The sequence below is a fragment of the Leptonychotes weddellii genome, chromosome 7, assembly GCF_054177405.1.
Source record: "Leptonychotes weddellii isolate Sample4059 chromosome 7, ASM5417740v2, whole genome shotgun sequence".
NCBI lineage: Eukaryota > Metazoa > Chordata > Mammalia > Carnivora > Phocidae > Leptonychotes > Leptonychotes weddellii.
Window position 1 is genome coordinate 106,039,295 of NC_138375.1, and position 20,594 is coordinate 106,059,888.

General features: G+C 35.8%; 1 protein-coding gene across 4 annotated transcripts in view; it reads right to left on the bottom strand.

Moving 5' to 3' along the window:
• RBM27 (RNA binding motif protein 27) overlaps positions 1 to 20,594 on the bottom strand; it is a 73,806-nt gene that overhangs the window by 35,321 nt on the left and 17,891 nt on the right. Inside the window, exons 4-10 of one of the 4 annotated variants that reach the window (XM_006733184.3) lie at positions 18,656 to 18,747; positions 17,799 to 17,992; positions 16,639 to 16,899; positions 14,229 to 14,522; positions 12,153 to 12,287; positions 3,166 to 3,330; positions 1,372 to 1,521 (exon numbers count right to left, since the gene is read on the bottom strand). In XM_006733184.3, the coding sequence (XP_006733247.1) occupies positions 1,372 to 1,521; positions 3,166 to 3,330; positions 12,153 to 12,287; positions 14,229 to 14,522; positions 16,639 to 16,899; positions 17,799 to 17,992; positions 18,656 to 18,747 (1,291 nt within the window). Of the gene's footprint in view, positions 1 to 1,371; positions 1,522 to 3,165; positions 3,331 to 12,152; positions 12,288 to 14,228; positions 14,523 to 16,638; positions 16,903 to 17,798; positions 17,993 to 18,655; positions 18,748 to 20,594 lie in introns of all 4 variants that reach the window. The other 3 variants (XM_006733183.3, XM_031027995.2, XM_031027994.2) reach the window with 3 other exon arrangements.

The window sequence follows — 20,594 nt, forward strand, 5'->3', positions numbered from 1 at the left end:
CTTCTACCTCAGTGAGATTAGCCATGAATTACTATACATGAATGCATACAAAGACCAGACTAGTGGCAAAGGGAAAACATGAATTTCTGAGAATATGATCTTCCCACTAATTTCAAGTAATCTGGTAATAATTTATGCATTATAGCACAGAAGGTAAAAGCATATTCTTCAGAATTAGATACACCTGGGTTCAAGTTCCACTTCTGTTATTAATAGCTGTGTGACCTTGGGCAAGATCTTTAACCTCTCTAACCCTCACTGTCTTTATCTGTAAAAAGAGAATAAATATAGTACCACTTTCAAGGAGTTGTAGAAAAGGAATACAAGAGATAATAATACATATAAAAGCATTTGGTTTCATCTTGACACAAAACTGTTAGTCTGTAGTGGTAACACTGATATTAATGGCATTAAAGAAAAGTTAGTAAAAGCAAGCTAGGAAAGAAGGTAAGAACAGGAAAATGGACACTATATAATTAAATCAGGATGGCCCATGGCCAGTCATTCAAATTCAAATTAAATATTACAGATCAAACTACATAAGTAAGAAGAATTGGAATGTCATCAAACTTTCTAGCCCAATCTTTTAGAGGGGAGTAAAAAGAAGGACATCAACCCATAATTAAAGGTAAATGCTTGCATTTAGTCTTTATTTTTTTACATTTAGTCTTTAAAGGTTTGTGACTATGCTTCGCAAAGGTCCTAACATACGGTTGTAATCATAAATACTAAAAAAGATCAAATGATTTTATTACAGTGTTTCAGATTCTCAGTTATTAGTATGAAGCACAGCTCTTATGATAAAAGTAGGCCCTTAAGTGATAAATGTGTCTGAGGGCAAAAGGCATGTCATTTCATCTTTCTTTACACCTAATATCTAACACTGTGCCCAGTAAACAGCTAAAACAGCCTAAAGGTCTACAAAAATAGCAATTAAAAAATATAAGTACTGGGGCCCCTGGGTGGCTCAGTCATTAAGCGTCTGTCTTCGGCTCAGGTCATGATCCCAGGATCCTGGGATCGAGCCCCGCATCGGGCTCCCTGCTCAGTGGGGAGTCTGCTTCTCCCTCTCCCACTCCCCCTTGCTTGTGTTCCCTCTCTCACTGTGTCTCTCTCTGTCAAGTAAATAAAATCTTTTAAAATATATATATATATATAAGCATTATTTTTATTTTAAAATAAATATATTCTAATTATAGCTTTAAAATAAAATTTGGAGATACAGTTATTCAAACAAATTTACTTGATATGATTACATAGCACTCTTCAAAAAGACAAAGTATAAGTAATTCTGGACTTTGGTGAGGTCTGAAATGCTATACTGAACTCCTGTATAACAAGAGCATCAAAGAAAGTATGAGGCAGTCTCACCTCTTGGATTTGCATCCATATCTCCAGATGTTAGGCCAATCAAGTTTGGGCGCTGTGTCTGTGTTCTTGAAAAGAACTGTCTGTACTGAGATCTACCAGAACTGGTAATACTAGGAGCTTCTGGATTATAACCATCTGGTTCATATGTATCTGGGGGAAAACAAAACAACAAAACACGTAACAAATCAGAGAAGTTAATTTCTCATTAATAAACAACTGCAAAAAATGAATTTTTTCTTCAACAAATATATCAACCTATACATATATATCTGAATTACAGTATATAGACATACCTGTTAGAAGTGAAAGAAATGAAAATGCTCCTGTCCCAAAACACAGATACACAGATCCATTCTTGATTACAGAGGTATTTCCAGATTTATGTACCTAGCCATTTTTATCCTCTATATTAATCACCTAATCCTAACATCAATGAACATTTTAAGAGAAACATGCACATACATGAATACAATATATAAAGGATTGGTTGAGTTTCCTCAGTTATCATGTCTCACCAATTTCCAGGTACTCTTTTAATTAGGGGGAAAATCAATCTACTAATTTGGTTATCTACACTTTAAAAGGGAGATATAATAGCTGGTTTCATACATAAAACATTTCAAATGCTTTCTTTCAAACAGCTAAATAAGATAAATTTTATATGTCTAAACATAATCATGATCTTACTACCAACAACCTCATCAATGTCACTTTTATCACGTTCCCTTTGTTTTCTCTAAAAATACTTAATTTTTAAAATTCTATTGCTAAATAACTATTTTGTTAGTGTTAAAGAAATAGAGTGTTCATCTCTAAATAGTATATATCCTCTTCATCCTACATAAGATCAAAGAACAGTAAAGATTAAGTGAAGACACTGGTTTTCCCCACTGCGCTTTAGAAGTCCTTGTATCTCTTTTTTATTTTCTTAGTGGAAAAATCTCTATGGCGTTCATAGGAAGTTTCAGCTACAAGGTAAGAGACATTCAGATCCTTAATAATGGCCAATCAGTTCTATGATTCTAAGTAGAAGATCAGCAAATTAATTATAAAAAAAAGTTTCCAGTTACTACTTGGTAGTCTTGACAGAAGATCTCCTATAGTTAAATCTCCTATAGCTGTAGAAAGTTTTAAAGAAGTTATATAATCAAATGACCTTATTCTCTAATTCCTGAGAATACACAGAACCCCTAGAAACTTAAAAGTCCTTAAGTCAATTATGATGAACTGAGATCCAAAGGCAAAGTGAGAAATGTTAAAAACCTCATGAGACACCCACGAAGCACTCCACACAGGTCTTCAACATGTACACATAGGCAGAAGGGAAGAATTTTCAGGAAATCACTACATTATACACAGCCAGTCCACACATAAGGCAGAGGGGGGAAAAAAAAGACATGTTCATCCTTGATCAGCAAGAAATCAAAATGGTTTTGTTTTGTTTTTAAAAAAATTAACCTAGTTTTTATTGAAATGTATAACTGATTAGAAAACATTCAAGTAGATATCCTCTTCCTATTTATTGGATTAGAAATCAAAGAACTAGCATGACTTTTGTTTCTGAGGCATTAAAACTCAAAATAGAGGACACCAGAGATAACAGACACACAGGAGGCCTCATCATCTATCAACCAGTAGGGACAAATCAAAGAAGCAGAGAAACAGGGTAGAAAACTACCTAAGAGGTTTAATGGGAATTTGTGACAGCAGATCAGGATGCCAGTCACCACTTAGGCTGGCAAGCTGTGGTACAAAAGATCAGAGAGGTGGATGGCCATTTGTAGCAAAGCTTACCTGGGACCAGAGGGGTGGGGCTGGAGACTGAGGTATGGTACCCAATGGAGGATCCCATGAGGTTTCGAGGTGGCACCAAACGAGCTGCCAACAGAGGAGGCGGTGTCCCCAACTGAAGTCGCTCAGATGCAGCAGCACCATGTTCACGAGAGTACATGGGCTGTCCTACAGAGGAAAGAACAGGAGGGCAGCTGGGAATGAGAGTCACAAGCTTCTCAGGTAATGACTTACTTCCTGAGACTTCAGCCAAGAACAGAGAAAAGTACACCAATGTGAATGGTAGTCGAGAAAGGTATTACTGAGATTCTTCCTAACTCCAGAAACGGACATACAACTGGTTAGGATGCACTGAGGTATAAAGAAAGAGTAAGAATTAGGTAGTATGACTGTATAATCTCCATCTTTCATAATCTGAAGTGAATAACTGTGTGCTAACTGTACACAAAACTGAACAGTCAACCATATCACACTATCAGACAAAGGTGCCCTAAGCTATTATTCGTGTAGAAACTTGTATCCAATAAAACATGCAGTTTTGAAGACTGTCATACCCATTAAAAACAATTCTTCTCCTAAAACTCACATAATTTCAGGTTCACATAAAACATACTCCCATATCTGAGGGCAGAAAAAAGAATAAAATTAAAAAACACACACACACATACACACACACCCCCCACAAGGATACCCTCATAGAGAGTAAGAAACGTTCAAAAGAAAAAAACTAAACAAGATAGTGAAAACTTGTTACCCCTTAGCAGGTGGATAACAAGTACAGACAAAGAAAAAAAGGACAAAACCTCAGATACACAGACCAAACACTGTACATATGAAATTACCTCAGACATGAGGAACCACTTTTTGAAAGAAAGGAAATTTAGTGCTCACATTTACTAATGGAAGAATGTCTGACACAATGAAGTCAAATTTGGTAGAACAGGATTTAAAAAGAAGTACCAAGGAGCAGTTTTTTTCTTTCACTGGTCACTTACTAGTATCTGTTTTACTGACTACCCCCATGAGACCTATTATAATATTTACTCAATACTTTATATCTAAAGTCAGACATTCACTATGTGGCTCAAGATATAAAATAAAGTGAATTTAGAATTTTTTTTACACCCAATGAATGTCCTTAAAAGTTATAAATTTCCAAAAGATTTTTAATACACTTTAACAGAACAAGCCATAAAGCAACCACCTGATTTCATAGGAAATATAGAAGGGAAACAGATGTACTAAATTTTACTATCCTTCTCTTCCTATATATGAAACAAAGAGGCAAGTGACAAATCATACTGTACAACAGACCACAAAACTCTGCGCTTAGCGCCAGTTCTTTCAATATTTACATTTAAAAAGTCTCTTTCAATCATTACGTTACAAAAACAATCTAACATATCAACAATCTAAAAATAGTTGTAAGAATGACCTACTGTGCAGAATTTCCTGCAGAATGAAGGAGTGTACTAAAGAGAAAAATGGGGAAGTGCATTCTCAGTCCATATGACTGGTTTAAGTTTTTGACACAGCATTCAATGTACCCAGTATATTTAACTAATAACTGTCTCAAACTGAATTGAAAAGTTAAAGGCTAATTTGCGCAATGTCCCTTCAACATGAGTGACAAAGAACATGCATTTAATTTATTCAAATGAAGCCTGATGTTCTTCAACAACACCTACTGCAATCTCTAAATACTATTTAAAAACAAAAAGCTTCCTTAGACAAAAGGCTGATTCTAGGTCTGGGCAGAAAATTAAGATAAACCTGGTATACCGTCATATTTATATACAACTTGTGTTTCCAGAAGCAAGACAACTATCAAACATTAGGTGTGGGGGCGCCTGGGTGGCTCAGTTGTTAAGTGTCTGCCTTCGGCTCAGGTCACGATCCCTCGGTCCTGGGATGGAGCCCCGCATCGGGCTCCCTGCTCCACGGGAAGCCTGCTTCTCCCTCTCCCACTCCCCCTGCTTGTGTTCCCTCTCTCGCTGTGTCTCTGTCAAATAAATAAATAAAAAATCTTTAAAAAAAAAAAAAATTAGGTGTGTCAAAAACAAAACAATCTGCAGGAGCCAACATGAAGAGGCTCCCATGGTCAAAGATGAAACAATGTGAACACCAAAAAGGATGTAATGGGGTGAAACATAACAAACATGTTAAAAATCCATGAGTTCATAATGATCCCCTTTGGAAGATACAAGGAAAGCAGTAATTCATTATTCTGAAAACTAACAAATGAAAGGAAACAAGTATTTATCCTTTTATAAAAACTGCATTTCAAGTTAACCAAATGGTTAACACTACTGAGTTTTACTTCATAGAATGCCTGTCAATAAACGTAGAAGAAATTACAGAATTAGAATCACACTTTTATAACCCCTAATGAAACAACAGATCTAAGCAGTGATCACAAATGGCTGCTGAAACCATGAGAAACTTTTAAAATGGATGTACAGAATGAAAACAACTGTACACACTGATCAATGTTTACAACAAAGGAAAAAACCCAACATTATGTACATCATGAAATACTGCAGTAGAAAGTACATCAATAAAATATTCATGACCAAACAAACAAACAACCACACCAACCTGAAACTAAAGTCTCCAAATTTAGCCCCCAATTTACAGGAAATATAGAGGACTGAAGAATGTGTTAAATGACACAAGCGGAAGCAATATGCCAAGATCAGAATGTGAAAAAATTCTTCAGGACAATGATCTGTTTCTTAAATAAATGTCAAGGAAAAACCAAAAACCAAGGAAAAACCAAAAAAGAGGTAAGGGAAATAGTTACAGATTTAAAGACTTAAGAAAGGTCTCTTCTTAATGTAATATATAACCTTGGTTGGATGCAGCTTCAAATAACCAGCTGTGAAAGGACACCTATGATACAATTTGGAAATATGAACACTGATTGGATATTTGACAACAGTAAATATTTTGGGAGTGTGATAAAGTATTGTGATAGTGTGTGTTTAATCCTTATCTTTTAGAGATACATACTTAAGTTCTTACTGATGAAATGTTATGTTTGGGGGTGGTTCTAAAATAATCAAGTCAGTGGTGAGTTATAGATGAAGTAAGATTAACCATGTATGTTGAGGAGTGTTGAAGCCTCTGAGTACCTGAAGATTCCTGCAGTATTTGTTTTCCTTTTGTGTATATTTGAATTTTCCAAATTAAGTTTTTCTTAAATCAAATAGGTTACAATAATGGTGAAGGTGAGCTGGTCACAATTTATATTCATTCAGTTTAGTTCTGATGGGCATAGAGAGTGACCAGATAATTCCAAACTACAAACATCCCAAGTTCGTGCTCCTATCTTAAGTTTTTCATATATGTTACATGCCTGAGAGCAAAATTTTCACATTCTTAATGCTAACTCTAGCCGGGTAAAGACAGTCTTTAGGCAAACTGAAATTTTAGCTACTCTGTAATTTCCTGATTTTGTCATTTAGAGTATTCCCAGGAAAAAAATCTTAAGTTTTAAACTAAAAGCTCAATTAGGAAACAAAAAAGCTACACCTTCCAATTATTGGTCATAATTATCATGTATCTTCTGTATTAGAATCCAAGGTACCTGGCACACCATCTGAAGCTCCAAGGCCTAAACGTGTGTAGTAGGAACTCAATAGTCACTTAACGAAAGGATGAAAGCTTATTTATTAAAAGTATCCCAATAACAAGTATTTTGGATGAAACTGTATGTTGAAATGGGCAGTAAGATATTGAATATAAGACAAACCAAAGTAAAACACAAGGGGAGAGAAACCCCAACAATATTCAGTGACTCTACTGGATATCGATACACTTCTCTAGACATCAAAATCCATGATTCTGCACTGAGAAATGTTCCACAGAATTAAACAAGGAATTTCAAGTTTAATAGGAGTATAGTGTTTCACTAACTTTACATATTGATAAGAGGAAATATATTTTCAGAAAGATAGATAATTTACATAAATTCATTTGAAGACTACAACTTCCTTCAACCTAAAAATCAATTTGTAGAATACAGAATATTATATTCTACTATTACTTTTTCAGAAACTCATTAGAGTGAGCTTAGCAATCATAAAATATTCCTACTATGCCTTCTTCAAATAAACTTAAAAAACTGGTTGAATTTAAGGGAAAATAGAGAATATACTTGAAAATGGTACTGTGAAAACCAAAAATGTATACAGTGAGTTGGTTAATTCAAATTTGGGTAAAATATTTTAAGTACTTCAGAGGAAACAGTTGATTTTAATAGGTGTTACGATATTGCTCTCTTTCCATAAAATTTCAATTACATCTATTATTTAAGTCCTTTTCAGATATCTGTGACATTTTTAATTCAAGAAACAACAAAATTTCAGAGTTTTTTCTAAACTATATCCATTTGACATCACCTTTTAAATACCATTCCCATGAGCCACTGATATCCTGCCCAGTTATATGATGTGGATAATTTCTTTTCTTCTGTTAATATTCAATTGGCCTTTTCCAAAACAAGTAATAACCACAGCCAAATGACAGTTTTTTTGACAGAATTAGTTCCTTTGTCACCTCTATTTCTGAGCCACTCTGTTCATCCAGTCATAACAGCAAAATATACTGTTCATCCAGTCATAACAGCAAAATATAAATGTTTTTTTAAAAAACATTTCTTTTCCACTATTAAATTTTTTGCTTCTTAGAAGAATCATCTCTTATTCATCTGTATATTCCCAGTACCTAGCATTGAGCAGACTCCTATTTTTATCTCTAAAAATCCAGATTTCATTTTTCTCTGTATATTCCAGGTCTCTACTGACAAAATTTTCATAACTAAATACCATCTGATACACTCTATCCCACTTATAAATATTTTCTATGTAATGAATTTTAAAGATAATTTTGACAATAAAATATCCGTAATTTAAACTTTCCCAACTTATTAAACTTTGAGAGCTAATACATTGTAAACATAGTTTTTTACACTTCATTTGAAGTGAAGTTCTAATTTTTTTGGAAATTACTGATCATACTATTGAGGAAAGTATATCTGAACAATTTGAAAGATTTAACTTACCTGCCTAGAATGAAATTTAAAAAACCTTTTTAAATCAGGTGAATAGAAAGATACAAAAAAATGTATAACAAACTACATCACACCAAAAAAAAATGTTGTACTGTTTACACTGAGATCAGAAACTATCTCCTACGTTTTCAAATTTCTCTATAAATTTTAGAACCAAAATTTAACTTTTAAAAAAGGAAGAGAGGGGCTCCTGGGTGGCTCAGTCGGTTAAGGGTCTGACTCTTGATTTCAGCTCAGGTACTTATTTCATGCGTCATGAGATCAAGCCCCATATCAGCCTTCAAGCTCAGCGGGGAGTCTCCTTGAGATTCTTTCCCTCTCCCTTTGCCCCCCCTCCCACTCACGTGGGTGCACTCTCTTGCTCTAAAATAAATAAATCTTTAAAATAAATAAGGAAGAGAGTAGTTTGCATAGTACAAAGTTTTAAATTGTCTGATACAAATAATTCTGTAACTTTCAAAACATTCAGTTGCCAACCAACTAAATCTCTTTAAACCGCTGATGCAATATATGAGACTATACCCTAAAGCAGTAATTCACAAATGCCAAAAGGATGTTATCACCTTTTACTGGTCTGAGACAAAAAAGAAGGAAAAAATGTAATTAGCATTTCAGAAAACCAAAGGTAAAAGGATAGTCTTTTAGCCTGTATTTTAATGTAAAAATTTATTTTTTAAATTGAAATGATCCTAGATATTTTCACATACAATTCTACAACGTGGCAAATAAAAAGTTGCTAACTGCAATGCTCCCCCAAATTTTCTTAAAAATGTTACCAGCATCTGAAACAGAAGTTTGGAACTTATATGTTTTAAAAGGCCTTTACACAAAATATTTTTGCTTTTAAAAAGAGAAAAATGGTGTTTAAGTAACATGAAGTTTACCTTTTTTCATGTTGGCTCTCAAGCATGTAGCACAATGCCTGGCACATAGAAGGCATTCAATAAATACTTGCTCCATTAATGAATATGAAGCTAAGTCATAATGGTAACTGCCAGATTTTTATAAATTAAAATCAAAACGGAATTTTTACAGGGTGAGTCACGATGTTAAATTTAACAATAGTAAAATAAATGGTAATTGCCAGACTTCTTAAACAATTCAAAACAGAATTTTTATCGTGAGTCACAATGCTAAATTTAACAGTAAGAAAATGTGCCATCTGCAACAAACTCTCAGATAAATAATCCATTTTTTGTACTTACAAGTCCAAAGGCATTAAGAAATAATGTTAAGAGATGAACTGGGGAGAATAAATGATACAGGATTGATAAATCTTGAAGCTGAGTAATAAGTATATGAGAACGCATTATACTATCTTCTTTACGTTTACATTTAAAATTTCTCTAAAAAATGAGAGAAGCAGTAAAACAAACATGCGCTATAAAAAGACACTATAGTAGTTAGAAGACTGTGAGATACTAAGATGTGGTTTCTGTTCTGAGGCTCAGCTGAACATAAAATTAACATACATGAAAGAAATCTAACAGTGGGCCTGTGTACAATTATATGTCATTATGTAATAAATGCTTTTTGGTCCTGTAGGAGTTTACAACAGAGCAATAATGTTCCCCATGTACTTAGAAGGTTTAGGCTTTGAAAGAAGAGAAGAGAGAGCAGATTACTAGGAGTGAAGACAGGAAAAGAAAGTTGAGTCACAGGGCACCTGGGTGGCTCAGTCGGTTAAGCGTCTGCCTTCGGTTCAGGTCATGATCCCAGGGTCCTGGGATCGAGCCCCGCATCAGGCTCCCTGCTCAGTGGGAAGCCTGCTTCTCCCTCTCCCACTCCCCCTGCTTGTGCTCTCTCTCTCGCTGTCTGTCAAATAAGTAAAATCTTTAAAAAAAAAAAATAAAGTTGAGTCACAATGGAGGCACAGACAAGGTATAATTGGCCTAACCAGAGAAGATACATGTGGGAGTATAGTGAAAAAAGATTACCAAGAAGGGCAGGGTGTATTATAGAAAGAGAAACTATAGGGAGGGGTTCATCGGTAGTCTGGGAGGAGGGGCACCTGGGTAGCTCTGTGGCTGAGCTTCAGACTCTTTATCTCAGCCCAGGTCTGGATCTCATGGTCTTGAGTTCAAGCCCTGTGTTGGGCTCCACGCTGGGCAGGGAGACTACTTATAAAAAAACATATATATGTAATTTAGGGGAAAATTGTGGACACTGCAGAGTTCTCATGAGGTACTGTTCTGATTCACTTTCTCAGGAAAATTAGCTTAGCAACATTATATGGTGTGACTGAGGGGGAGTGAAATATAATGGAGTCAAGAAGATTATAGCAATAACCCAAATGTGAGGTGATTCAAGTGTGGATGAGGGCAGAAGCCACAGCAGGAATAGAAAGGGATATTTCAAAGAAAAAGAGAAAGGATTTTTTGATTAACTAGATATAAATAAAGCAAAGCAATGAGTCAATCATGTCAAGGTTTCAATTCTAGGTGATTAGATGGTGTTATTTCAATTTATAAAGACACACAGGGATAGTGGAGGTAGACACTTCAAGAGAAGATAATTATGTTTGATTTCAGCAAAGTTGCAATTTAAGGAGACAATAGTAACCATAGTATTATAAAAACTAATCTTTATATTTAGCTTACTAGATGACAAGTTCTATTCCAGATAGATGTATTAATGCATTTATTCCTCAAATATGCTTTTGAGGTGAGTAACGTTATTATTATTCCCATTTTACAGAAGAGAAAACTGAGATTCAATGAAGTAACTTGCCTACGATCACAATGACAGTTAAGTAATGGAACCAGGATTTAAACCTGGGCTTTATTATATTGCTGAATTGCCTTACCATGACATGATAAAGATGAAGAAATGTTTACGATAAATACACTGCACAAAAGATGAATTTATTCATAAAGCTACATAGCTCTGTAAATAAAAAAAATCTCAGGGCACCTGAGTGGCTCAGTGGGTTAAATGTCTGCTTTCAGCTCAGGTCATGATCCCAGACTCAAGTCCCACATTGCGCTCCCTGCTCAGCGGGGAATCTGCTTCTCCCTCTGACCCTTCTTCCCCTCATTCTCTCTCACTTTCTCAAATAAATAAAATCCTAAAAAAAAAAAAAATCTCACAATGTTTTTTTTTTTTTTTTTAAAGATTTTACTTATTTGACAGAGACACAGCGAGAGAGGGAACACAAGCAGGGGGAGTGGGAGAGGGAGAAGCAGGCTTCCCGCGTAGCAGGGAGCCCAATGCGGGGCTTGATCCCAGGAGCCTGGGATCATGACCTGAGCCAAAGGCAGACGCTTAATGACTGAGCCACCCAGGCACCCCATAATCTGACATTTTTAACAACCAATTACCTTATTTTTTTTTCTGGAGAAAGGAATATTTTAAAAAGCTTTAAATAAACTAAAAAAAACGACAAAAATACCTAAGAAATCAGAGAGAACCAAGATTTAAGAACAAATTATTATAGTTAAACACAAATGTTATAAATAGCATTGCCACTAAATATTACAGTTAAATGATGCTCTCTATCATCACTCCAACATACAAGTTAAATAATTATTCGGCGTATTTTATCCGACCTTTTGTATACTCTTAAAAGATAAGCCTTATGTTTTTGAAATTCAATCAGAGGAACAATTTTTGAACAGACGCTTCAAAATAAATTTCCTTTAGAATAAGAGACTAAAGCTTCAAAATACATGTCCTTCAGAAGATACTAAATGTTGCTACTTCCTTTATAGCAGAAGGCCTTGCCCTGTTCTTCCATTAGCACACAAGATAAAATACAGCCATACAGTATAATCACACAGTAAATTGCCTTGTGAATACAAATATAATTTTTATATGGTACAGTCCATAAGAAGAAAAATTGTATTTTTTAAAAGTATGACACTGAAACTAGCTTTTCTATACCCTAGCAATTTTAAGTCAAGCAATATTTACTTACGTTCTGATACTGTATAAAGGAGGTTCTGGGGTAAAGGAGGAGGTAGTCTTGCTCCCACTGGTGCAAGATTGGGCACTGCACTTGTCCCAGGCTGGTCACGGTTGTTTATCAAGCTTGACTGTGTTATGGGTGGTCCTAAGAATTAAAAAAAAAGAAGAAGAAGAAAGGTAGAGCATTAATGTTTCCTAACTAATAAAAATACTCACTATACTAAAACTAATTTGGATAGTCATAATTAAAGTACCTACTTTGGCACAGAACAGAATTAAGGAATTTGATAAATGCAGGCTTCAGTACTGTAAGTTGCATAATTAATTAAGATGACATTTTAGTTCTAGAACAGACAAAACAATTCTAGGGTGAAAAAAAAGGACAGTTACCTCTGGGGAGTGGGAGTGAAAAATGGCTGAGAAAGCACTTGAATAATCTTTCTGGGATAATGGTAAGCTCCTTTTTTAAAAAAAAGATTTATTGATTTATTTGAGAGAGAGAGAAAACTTGAGCAGGGGGAGGGGCAGAGGGAGAGGAAAAAAGAATCATGAAGCAGACTCCGCACTGAGCACAAAGCCCAATGCAGAGCTCCATCCCAGCACCCTGAGATCATGACCTGACCCAAAATCAAGAGTCAGACGCTTAAGATTGAGCCACCCAGGTGCCCCTGGGATAATGGTAGAGTTCTATAGAACTCTTAAGTTCTACAACATTAGGAACATGTTTAAATGTACTGATGTCTGCAACATACTAGGAAATGCATCAAAAATAATAATGGGAGAGAGAGAAAGATATGTGATAATACAAATATAGTAAAATATTAATCACAGAACCTAGATGGTGAGTATATGGGTGTTCAGTGTACAATTATTTCAACTTTTCAGTTTGCTTGAAATTTTTCATAGCAAAATGTTAGGGGAAAATGACATTCTTGGGTTTCACTTTTAAACAGAAATATTCCCACATACCACATCTTTAATTGTGAGAATTTCTATATAATAAGATGCTTTTTTATCTGGGGAATAAAATCTCTAGTTGAGCTTCACAATTTTATCATTTACATGACAATGTTAAATCTATGTATCAGGTGCCTGAGTGGCTCAGTCAGTTAAGCGTCTGCCTTCGGCTCAGGTCACTATCTCAGGGTCCTGGGATCAAGCCCTGCATCGGGCTCCCTGCCCAGAGGGGAGTCTGCTTGTCCCTCTGCCTGTCCCCTGGCTTGTGCGCTTGCTCGCTCTCTCAAATAAATAAAAAAAATTAAAAAAGAACCTAATGTATCCAATGTCTCCAAACCTTTATCAACTTTAATGTATTCTATAAAGAATATTAATGCAGGAATGCTAGGTGATAGGTACATGGGTTCGTGCTAAACCATTTTTGCCAACTTCTTATGAGTCTATAACAATTCCAAAAATAAAAAGTTTAGGGACATCTGCTCTCCCTCTCTCTCAAATAAATAAAATCTTTTTATAAGTTCTTCAAGAGTATTAAAATAATTTTTAAAGTCTTTTATTTCGGAAATTTTCAAATACACACAGAAGTAGAATAATATGTGTACCATTATGTACTGTCATAAGATTTATTTATTTGAAAGAGAGAGAAAGAGGGAGAGCAGCGCATGAGTGGGGGAAGGAGCAAAGAGAAAATTTCAAGCAGATTCCCCGCTGAGTTTGGAGCCCACTGCAGGGCTCAATTTCATGACCCTGACATCATGACCTGAGCCGAAATCAAGAGTCGGAGGCTTAACTGAGTGAGCCATCCAGGCGCCCCGAAAGAGATTTTCTTTAAAGACTAGGAAATTTCATTAAACTACTGGCATGTTCTTTTTTCTGACATCTTCAAAACAACTGGATCTTAAGATGTTGTCAACTAGCAAGATTTTGACACCCAAGATTTTTTGAAGGTACTATAAATAATCTAATACAACAATGGATAGAATAAAGAATAACATTTTAATTATAGGAATATATTCTAAATTCTACTCTTTCAAAAACTTTAAATCTAGTATCAAGTTAGTGAAGAGATAGGTTCTTCTAAATACAATTCTTTGCTAAAGGACAAAATACTTAATGAACATGTACTTACTTGGTATGGGAAGCACAACAGAAGGCGGAGGCTGGCCATGTCCCTGGGGGACAGGAAGTCTCATACTGTGGCCAGGACCTGGACCTGGACCTGGGCCTGGGCCTGGGCCAGGGCCTGGGCCTGGGCCTGGGCCTGGCATCGGAGGCATTAACATTCCAGGAGGTGGTGGAGGAGGAAGCCCAGGAGGAGGTGGAGGGAAAGGAATCATGCTTGGCAGAGCAACTTCATCAACAACCAGGGGATCATTTCCGTGATCAAACTGACAAAGGTCACCAAGTACACAAAATCCTCTTTCTGTAAGAATATAAGAAGAATCTTATTATGATCTTAGAGTTCAGAAAACAAATAAAACAAGGCCCTGAAAAGCCTACCAATCTGATTTACAAAGTAATTTTTCTCTAAGGAATTTAAAAGCCTTAGTGTTATTCTGTTAATCATCACATATGCCGGAGGTAAGGCCTGATAGATGTACTCTCTACTTTCTATGAGACTATGCTTTGTTGAGGTAGCAAGTAACAGGGTCCAAAACAGGCTACTAGCCACTTTAGATGAACCGATTTGCCATTACAGTTTCCTAATAAAAATTCAGATTCAGGGTGCCTAGCTGGCTCAGTCAGTAGAACATGCAACCCTTGATCTTGAGGTCATGAGTTCAAGCCCTACATTGGTTGTAGAGATTACTTTAAGGAAATAAAAAAAAAAATTCAGATTCATTTTAGCAAAGGCAGGGTATGGGGGTAAGGACTTAACTGGACAATCTAATTTCAATTATCTATTTTCATGGTATTATTCTAAATTCTACATTCTTGCTATATCTGCAATTTGAAACTAGTTTAAAGTACTTAAGTGGGGGGTCAGCTGGGTGGCTCTGTGGGTTAAGCATCCAACTTTTTTTTTTTTTTTTTTGGATTTATTTATTTATTTGAGAGAGAACATGAGCAGGGGCAAGGGGCAGAGGGAGAAGGAGAGAGAATCCCAAGCAGACTCCACATTGAGCATGAAGCCTGACGCAAGACTCGATCCCACAACCCTGAGACCACAAAACCAAGAGTCGAGCACTTAACCGACTGCACTACTCAGGCGCCCCAAGCATCCAACTCTTGATTTCGGCTCCAGTCATGATCTCAGGGTTGTGATATTGAGCCCCGGGTCAGACTCCATGCCCATCTCCCTCTGCCCCTCCCCCCTTAAAAAATAAATAAAATAAAACAAAACATTCAAGTGGGAAAGGGCCCTGGTTGGCTCAGTTGGTGGAATGGGTACCACCAACTCTCGGGGTTTTAAGTTGAAGCCCCAAATTGGGTATAGAGATTACTTAAAAATAAAATTCCAAAAAAAAAAAAAAAAAGAAAATATTCAAGTGGGCATTATTTACTAGGTTATTCACAGCAGCACTGTTTATAACAACAAAATATTAGAAACACCCCAAAAGCACAATAAAGAATTAAGTTAAACATATTTTTCTACATACATATTTTTCTACATATAGAATACTTAGAAACCTAAAAAAGATATTAAGGAAGCCCTAATGTATTAATATAGGATAACTGCCATAAAATACCACTAAGTGAAAAAAACATGCAGAAGAGTATGAAGAGTGTACTAGCGTTTATGCAGAAGAGAAAATAGAGGAGACTATATGTATCTGTTTATGTACATATAAATAGACTATGTTTGGAAAGATAGACAAGAAATTAATGACATTAAATTGGCCTTGGGAATGAGAACTCTGTGGCCAGGAGACCAGGGTGAGAATGAGATAATGCTTGAGTTATGATCTGATTGTATTTCCTACTTAAAAATAAAATGTAAAAATATATATTCTATATTTATAGAAAAAACATTACAATGTCTGCTATTTGCTTCAAATGATACAGGTCTGGGAGAAGCAGGAGAGAAGTACTGACGAAAACAAATTTGCCCATGACCTCCTATTGATGTGAGATCATGGATACACTAGGGTTAATTATATTGTTTTGCCAACTTTTATTAATATTTAAATATTTCCATAATAAAAAATTAAAATACACACACACACACACACACACACACAGGTTCATTCAAGTGGAAAGTCAGCAAATTAAAATTTTAAGTAGGTTATAATGCTTAACAAATTCCCAGCACCAAACACTACACAATTTGAACATTTTCTTAACCAGAGCCAAACTATTAAATCAAGAAAGTAAATAACCATATGCCAAAAGAGGCTTTCCTCCTCATTCATCCCTTTTAACAAAATCTGGACTATAATGAAAGGATATGCAATATTAACAACATTGCTTTACTAGTACTTTTGGGTACAAGATAGATCAAGAGAATTTTTGCCATCATAAGTTCTGCATACACTAGCAATATTAGCAACATCTGCTTTACTAGTACTTTTGAGTACAATATAAAAGAGAATTTTTACCATCATAATCTCTGCATCGCCTCTTTGGTGGTGGGTTTCGACCAAAAGAATTGGAAGAGCTATGATTGTTATAGTAATTAGACCAACTCTCTGTTGTGTTTTCAGAGTGGTGCGCAGGTGCGATCACAGTAACAGTGCTGGGAATAGACTGCGCCCCAGAGGAGTACTGCTCAGAAGAGCTCGGAGGTGGTGCAGACACAGGCACATAGGAACTCTCCAAGTCATTCCTTTCACTCTTAAACTTTGATCTTTCCCTGTGCTCTGCTTCAGAGACAAAATAAAAACAAGAAACAAGATTAGACATTTATGTTCTTAACAATGTTTATTTTCTCACGAAACAGGTAAGAAGAGTATATTGCAGTAAACTCACTGAGCTGTCCATATTTCAAAGTGCTCTCATTATTAACATATCCTAAAACCAGGAACATCAAAAACGTGACATATCTTGACCAGTAATTTGTATAAAATCATCTTTTATAACACCAACATCAATACATAATGAAGAAAGCCTGATATTTAATAAGAAAGGTATCTAAGAACTGACTTCCAAACTGATATCCCGAGAGATCAGTGGTTGGGATCCCAGTTATCCACTTATCTTTTTTTCTTTTTAATTTTATAAACTCTAGACAACCTTAAAGCAAAACAATGGTTTTTAGTGACGGGGTGAGGGATAGAACAGGTAGTCCTCTTCCTTCAATGATAGCTTTGTTGGTTAAAAGACGGGGGTGGGGGATGGGTTAGCCTGGTGATGGGTATTAAGAAGGGCACGTATTGAATGCAGCACTGGGTGTTATACGCAAACAATGAATCATGGAACTCTACATCAAAAACTAATAATATAATGTATGGTGATTAACATAATAAAATAAAATTTAAAAAAAAAAGACATTACTTTCAATTATACAAAATGACTTTAAGTCCAGACATGTACTATGATATCCTTACAAACAGCTTTTTAGTCCAACTCCTTTGACTCCATCCTTACAAGAGAGCCCTGTCTTTGTAACAAAATTAGCATTAGGTTTCTGAGACAATTCTAGATTTTATGTTGCTCAGACATGTTAAAGGTATATGTGCGTTTAAGGGGAGTTCTAATACCCTATGACAGAGGAAGATAAGCAATACAGACTTTTTAGGAGGAAGCTTCATCTACTCACCAACATTCCTATTTGGATCCCGGTCTTTGCTGCGCCCTCTACTTCGGCTTCGGCTTCGACTCAGGCCTCGGCTCTTACTCCGACTCTTACTCCTGCCTCTTCTCCAGTCGTATTTCTCACGGTACAGTTCATTCCGCTCATAGTACCGGTCATAGTCTCTCCATTTGCCATCTTCTCTTTTTTTCTCACGTGTCCTATAATACACCGATATAAAAGCCATATGTACACTATAGAAACCAAGTATGCAAACAAATCAGGAGTATGAAATACCCTGATTCATCAAAATTCATAATCTCTGTGCTTTTTCAGAAAGCCATAAAACCACAACATAATTCCTCTGATCCATTATATAAAAAGAAAAAACATTCCCTCAATTACACTGGGTGGGGAGAAATGAAAAAAAGAGATGAAACCAAAGTATGGGGAGGGGCAGGGGAAAAATGGAAATTCAAAACTAGAAAAGAAAAAAAGGCAGAAACACAGTTTTCCTAAACAAAAGACTAATTTTTTAATGGCAGGCTGATGAATCAACATATAAACTAACTATTTATAGTATAAAATACTATGGATGATTTTAATAGTGAGCACCCCTAACCAAATGGAACATTTCATTCATTAATATCCTCTAAGGAGACTACTCCCACCCGTGCTCTTGGGGAAAGCACATAATGATGACTGTTTATAAAAGGAAGAGAAAGTATGACAAAGACAAAAAATACAGAACGGAGGGAAGGAAGATAACCTCTTTATCAGTTTAGAGAGAGGCGTCGGTACATATGTTAAAAATCCCATTAATGCCCTTATGGTAACTAAAAAGCGAGTTATCAGTGTCTCCCTAATTAAATATAAACACACACCTTCGTTCACTAGATTCTGAGCGAGTCTTCTGGGGACTAGGATACTTCTTTTTTCTACCATCTCGTTCTTCCTCTGCTGGCTCCTGAAATACCTATATGAAAGCATTCAATAGGAACAAGATCAGTCCTTCTATTAATTACGATCACATCTATCTGATAATCTTTCTAGTATAAGAAAGGGCACAAATACAATGAAATACTGAAGTCAAATTATATCCAAAAAAGTTAGACAAGAGAGAGGAGTAAAAAAGATGCTGAAATTACTTTAACAGTAGTACACTAATTTTTAAATGTTAATTTCTCTTTTTTTTAAGATTTATTTATTTGAGAGAGAGAGAGAGAACACACGAGAACAGGAAGTGCAGAGGGAGAGAATCTCAAGCAGACTCCAGAGATGAGCATGGAGCCTGACACAGGGCTCCATCTCACAACCCTGAGATCACGACTGAGCCAAAACCAAGAGTCGGACCCTCAACGGACTGCACCACCCAGGCGCCCCAAATGTTAATTTAAGGTAAGAAGAGCAGTGCAGGAGCAAAACAGCAATTCATCCCTTATAATGAAATCATAGAAAGAGCAAGTCTTTATCTCTAAGTATCATATAGTAAAATGGGTTTATGTTTTCCTAATTATAAAATATACTCATCATTTGAGAACTGTAGATTTATTTCATAGAAAAGGTTTCAAGAATAAATGGTGAAATTAATAAGTGCCACAAAACTACACATTTTACAAGATTTACAGAAAATGGTATTGGAATTCATGGAAATACTATCTTCTTTTAAAGCCTAACAGTTAAGACTGACCAGAAATCTGTGATTTTATTATTTTTTTAAAAAAGTTAATCTCAACATCAAAAACTAATGATGTAATGTATGGTGATTAACAATAAAAAATTTTAAAAAAAAGTTAATCTCAAAACAAATACATAGCCTCTACTAGAGAAAGGTGAAATAAAGTCATTTGCAAGAGCTGAACAAATGCCCACCTAATGGAGAAGCTCACTTAACAAACAGAAGTCAGTGAATGGAACAGATGATAACAATTTAGTAAAACTCAGGCAACATGAAACGGTAGCCACAATATGGCAACCATATGGCACTGGTTAAAACAAGATTCATTTGTTTAGACTATATTTAAAAATCATTCTCTCTACCTATTTACAGGAAATACAGAGTATATATTATTCCCCTTGGATACGATCTGCAAATACAGACAGTAAAAACTCTACAGGACAGGGGCGCCTGGGTGGCTCAGTCGTTAAGCGTCTGCCTTCAGCTCAGGTCATGATCCCAGGGTCCTGGGATCGAGCCCCGCATCGGGCTCCCTGCTCAGTGGGAAGTCTGCTTCTCTATCTCCCACTCTCCCTGCTTGTGTTCCCTCTCTCGCTGTGTCTCTGTCAAATAAATAAATAAAATCTTAAAAAAAAATAAAATAAAATAAAATAAATAAAAAACTCTACAGGACAAAAGACTGAGTTCCTTCAACAAAATAAAATTTAAGGAAAAAAAGAGGGCTGAGGAAAAAAAGACAGAGAGAAAAATATAGGTAGGTTTATAAGGGGATTTAAAGATTAAGAGAAACTTAAAAGACATCAAGATGGAAATCATTTTCCTTTTCTATATTTGCAAGGATTTTTTTGATGGACATGTATTAACCTCTAACGGAGAAAAACTTTTCTTAAAAAGTTAAAAGGATCCAGGGAGCCAGGGTGACTCAGTTGGTTGAGTGTCCGACTCTCGATTTCAGTTCAGGTCATGATCTCAGGGTCATGGGATCAAGCCCTGCATTGGGCTCTGTGCTCAGCATGGACTCTGCTTGTCCCTTTCTCTCTGCTCCTCCCCCTGCTCATGCTCTCTTTCTCTCTCTCTCTCCAAAATAAATAAAATCTTAAAAAAAAAAAGAAAGTTAAAGGATCAAAGAGAAATAAAAACATAAC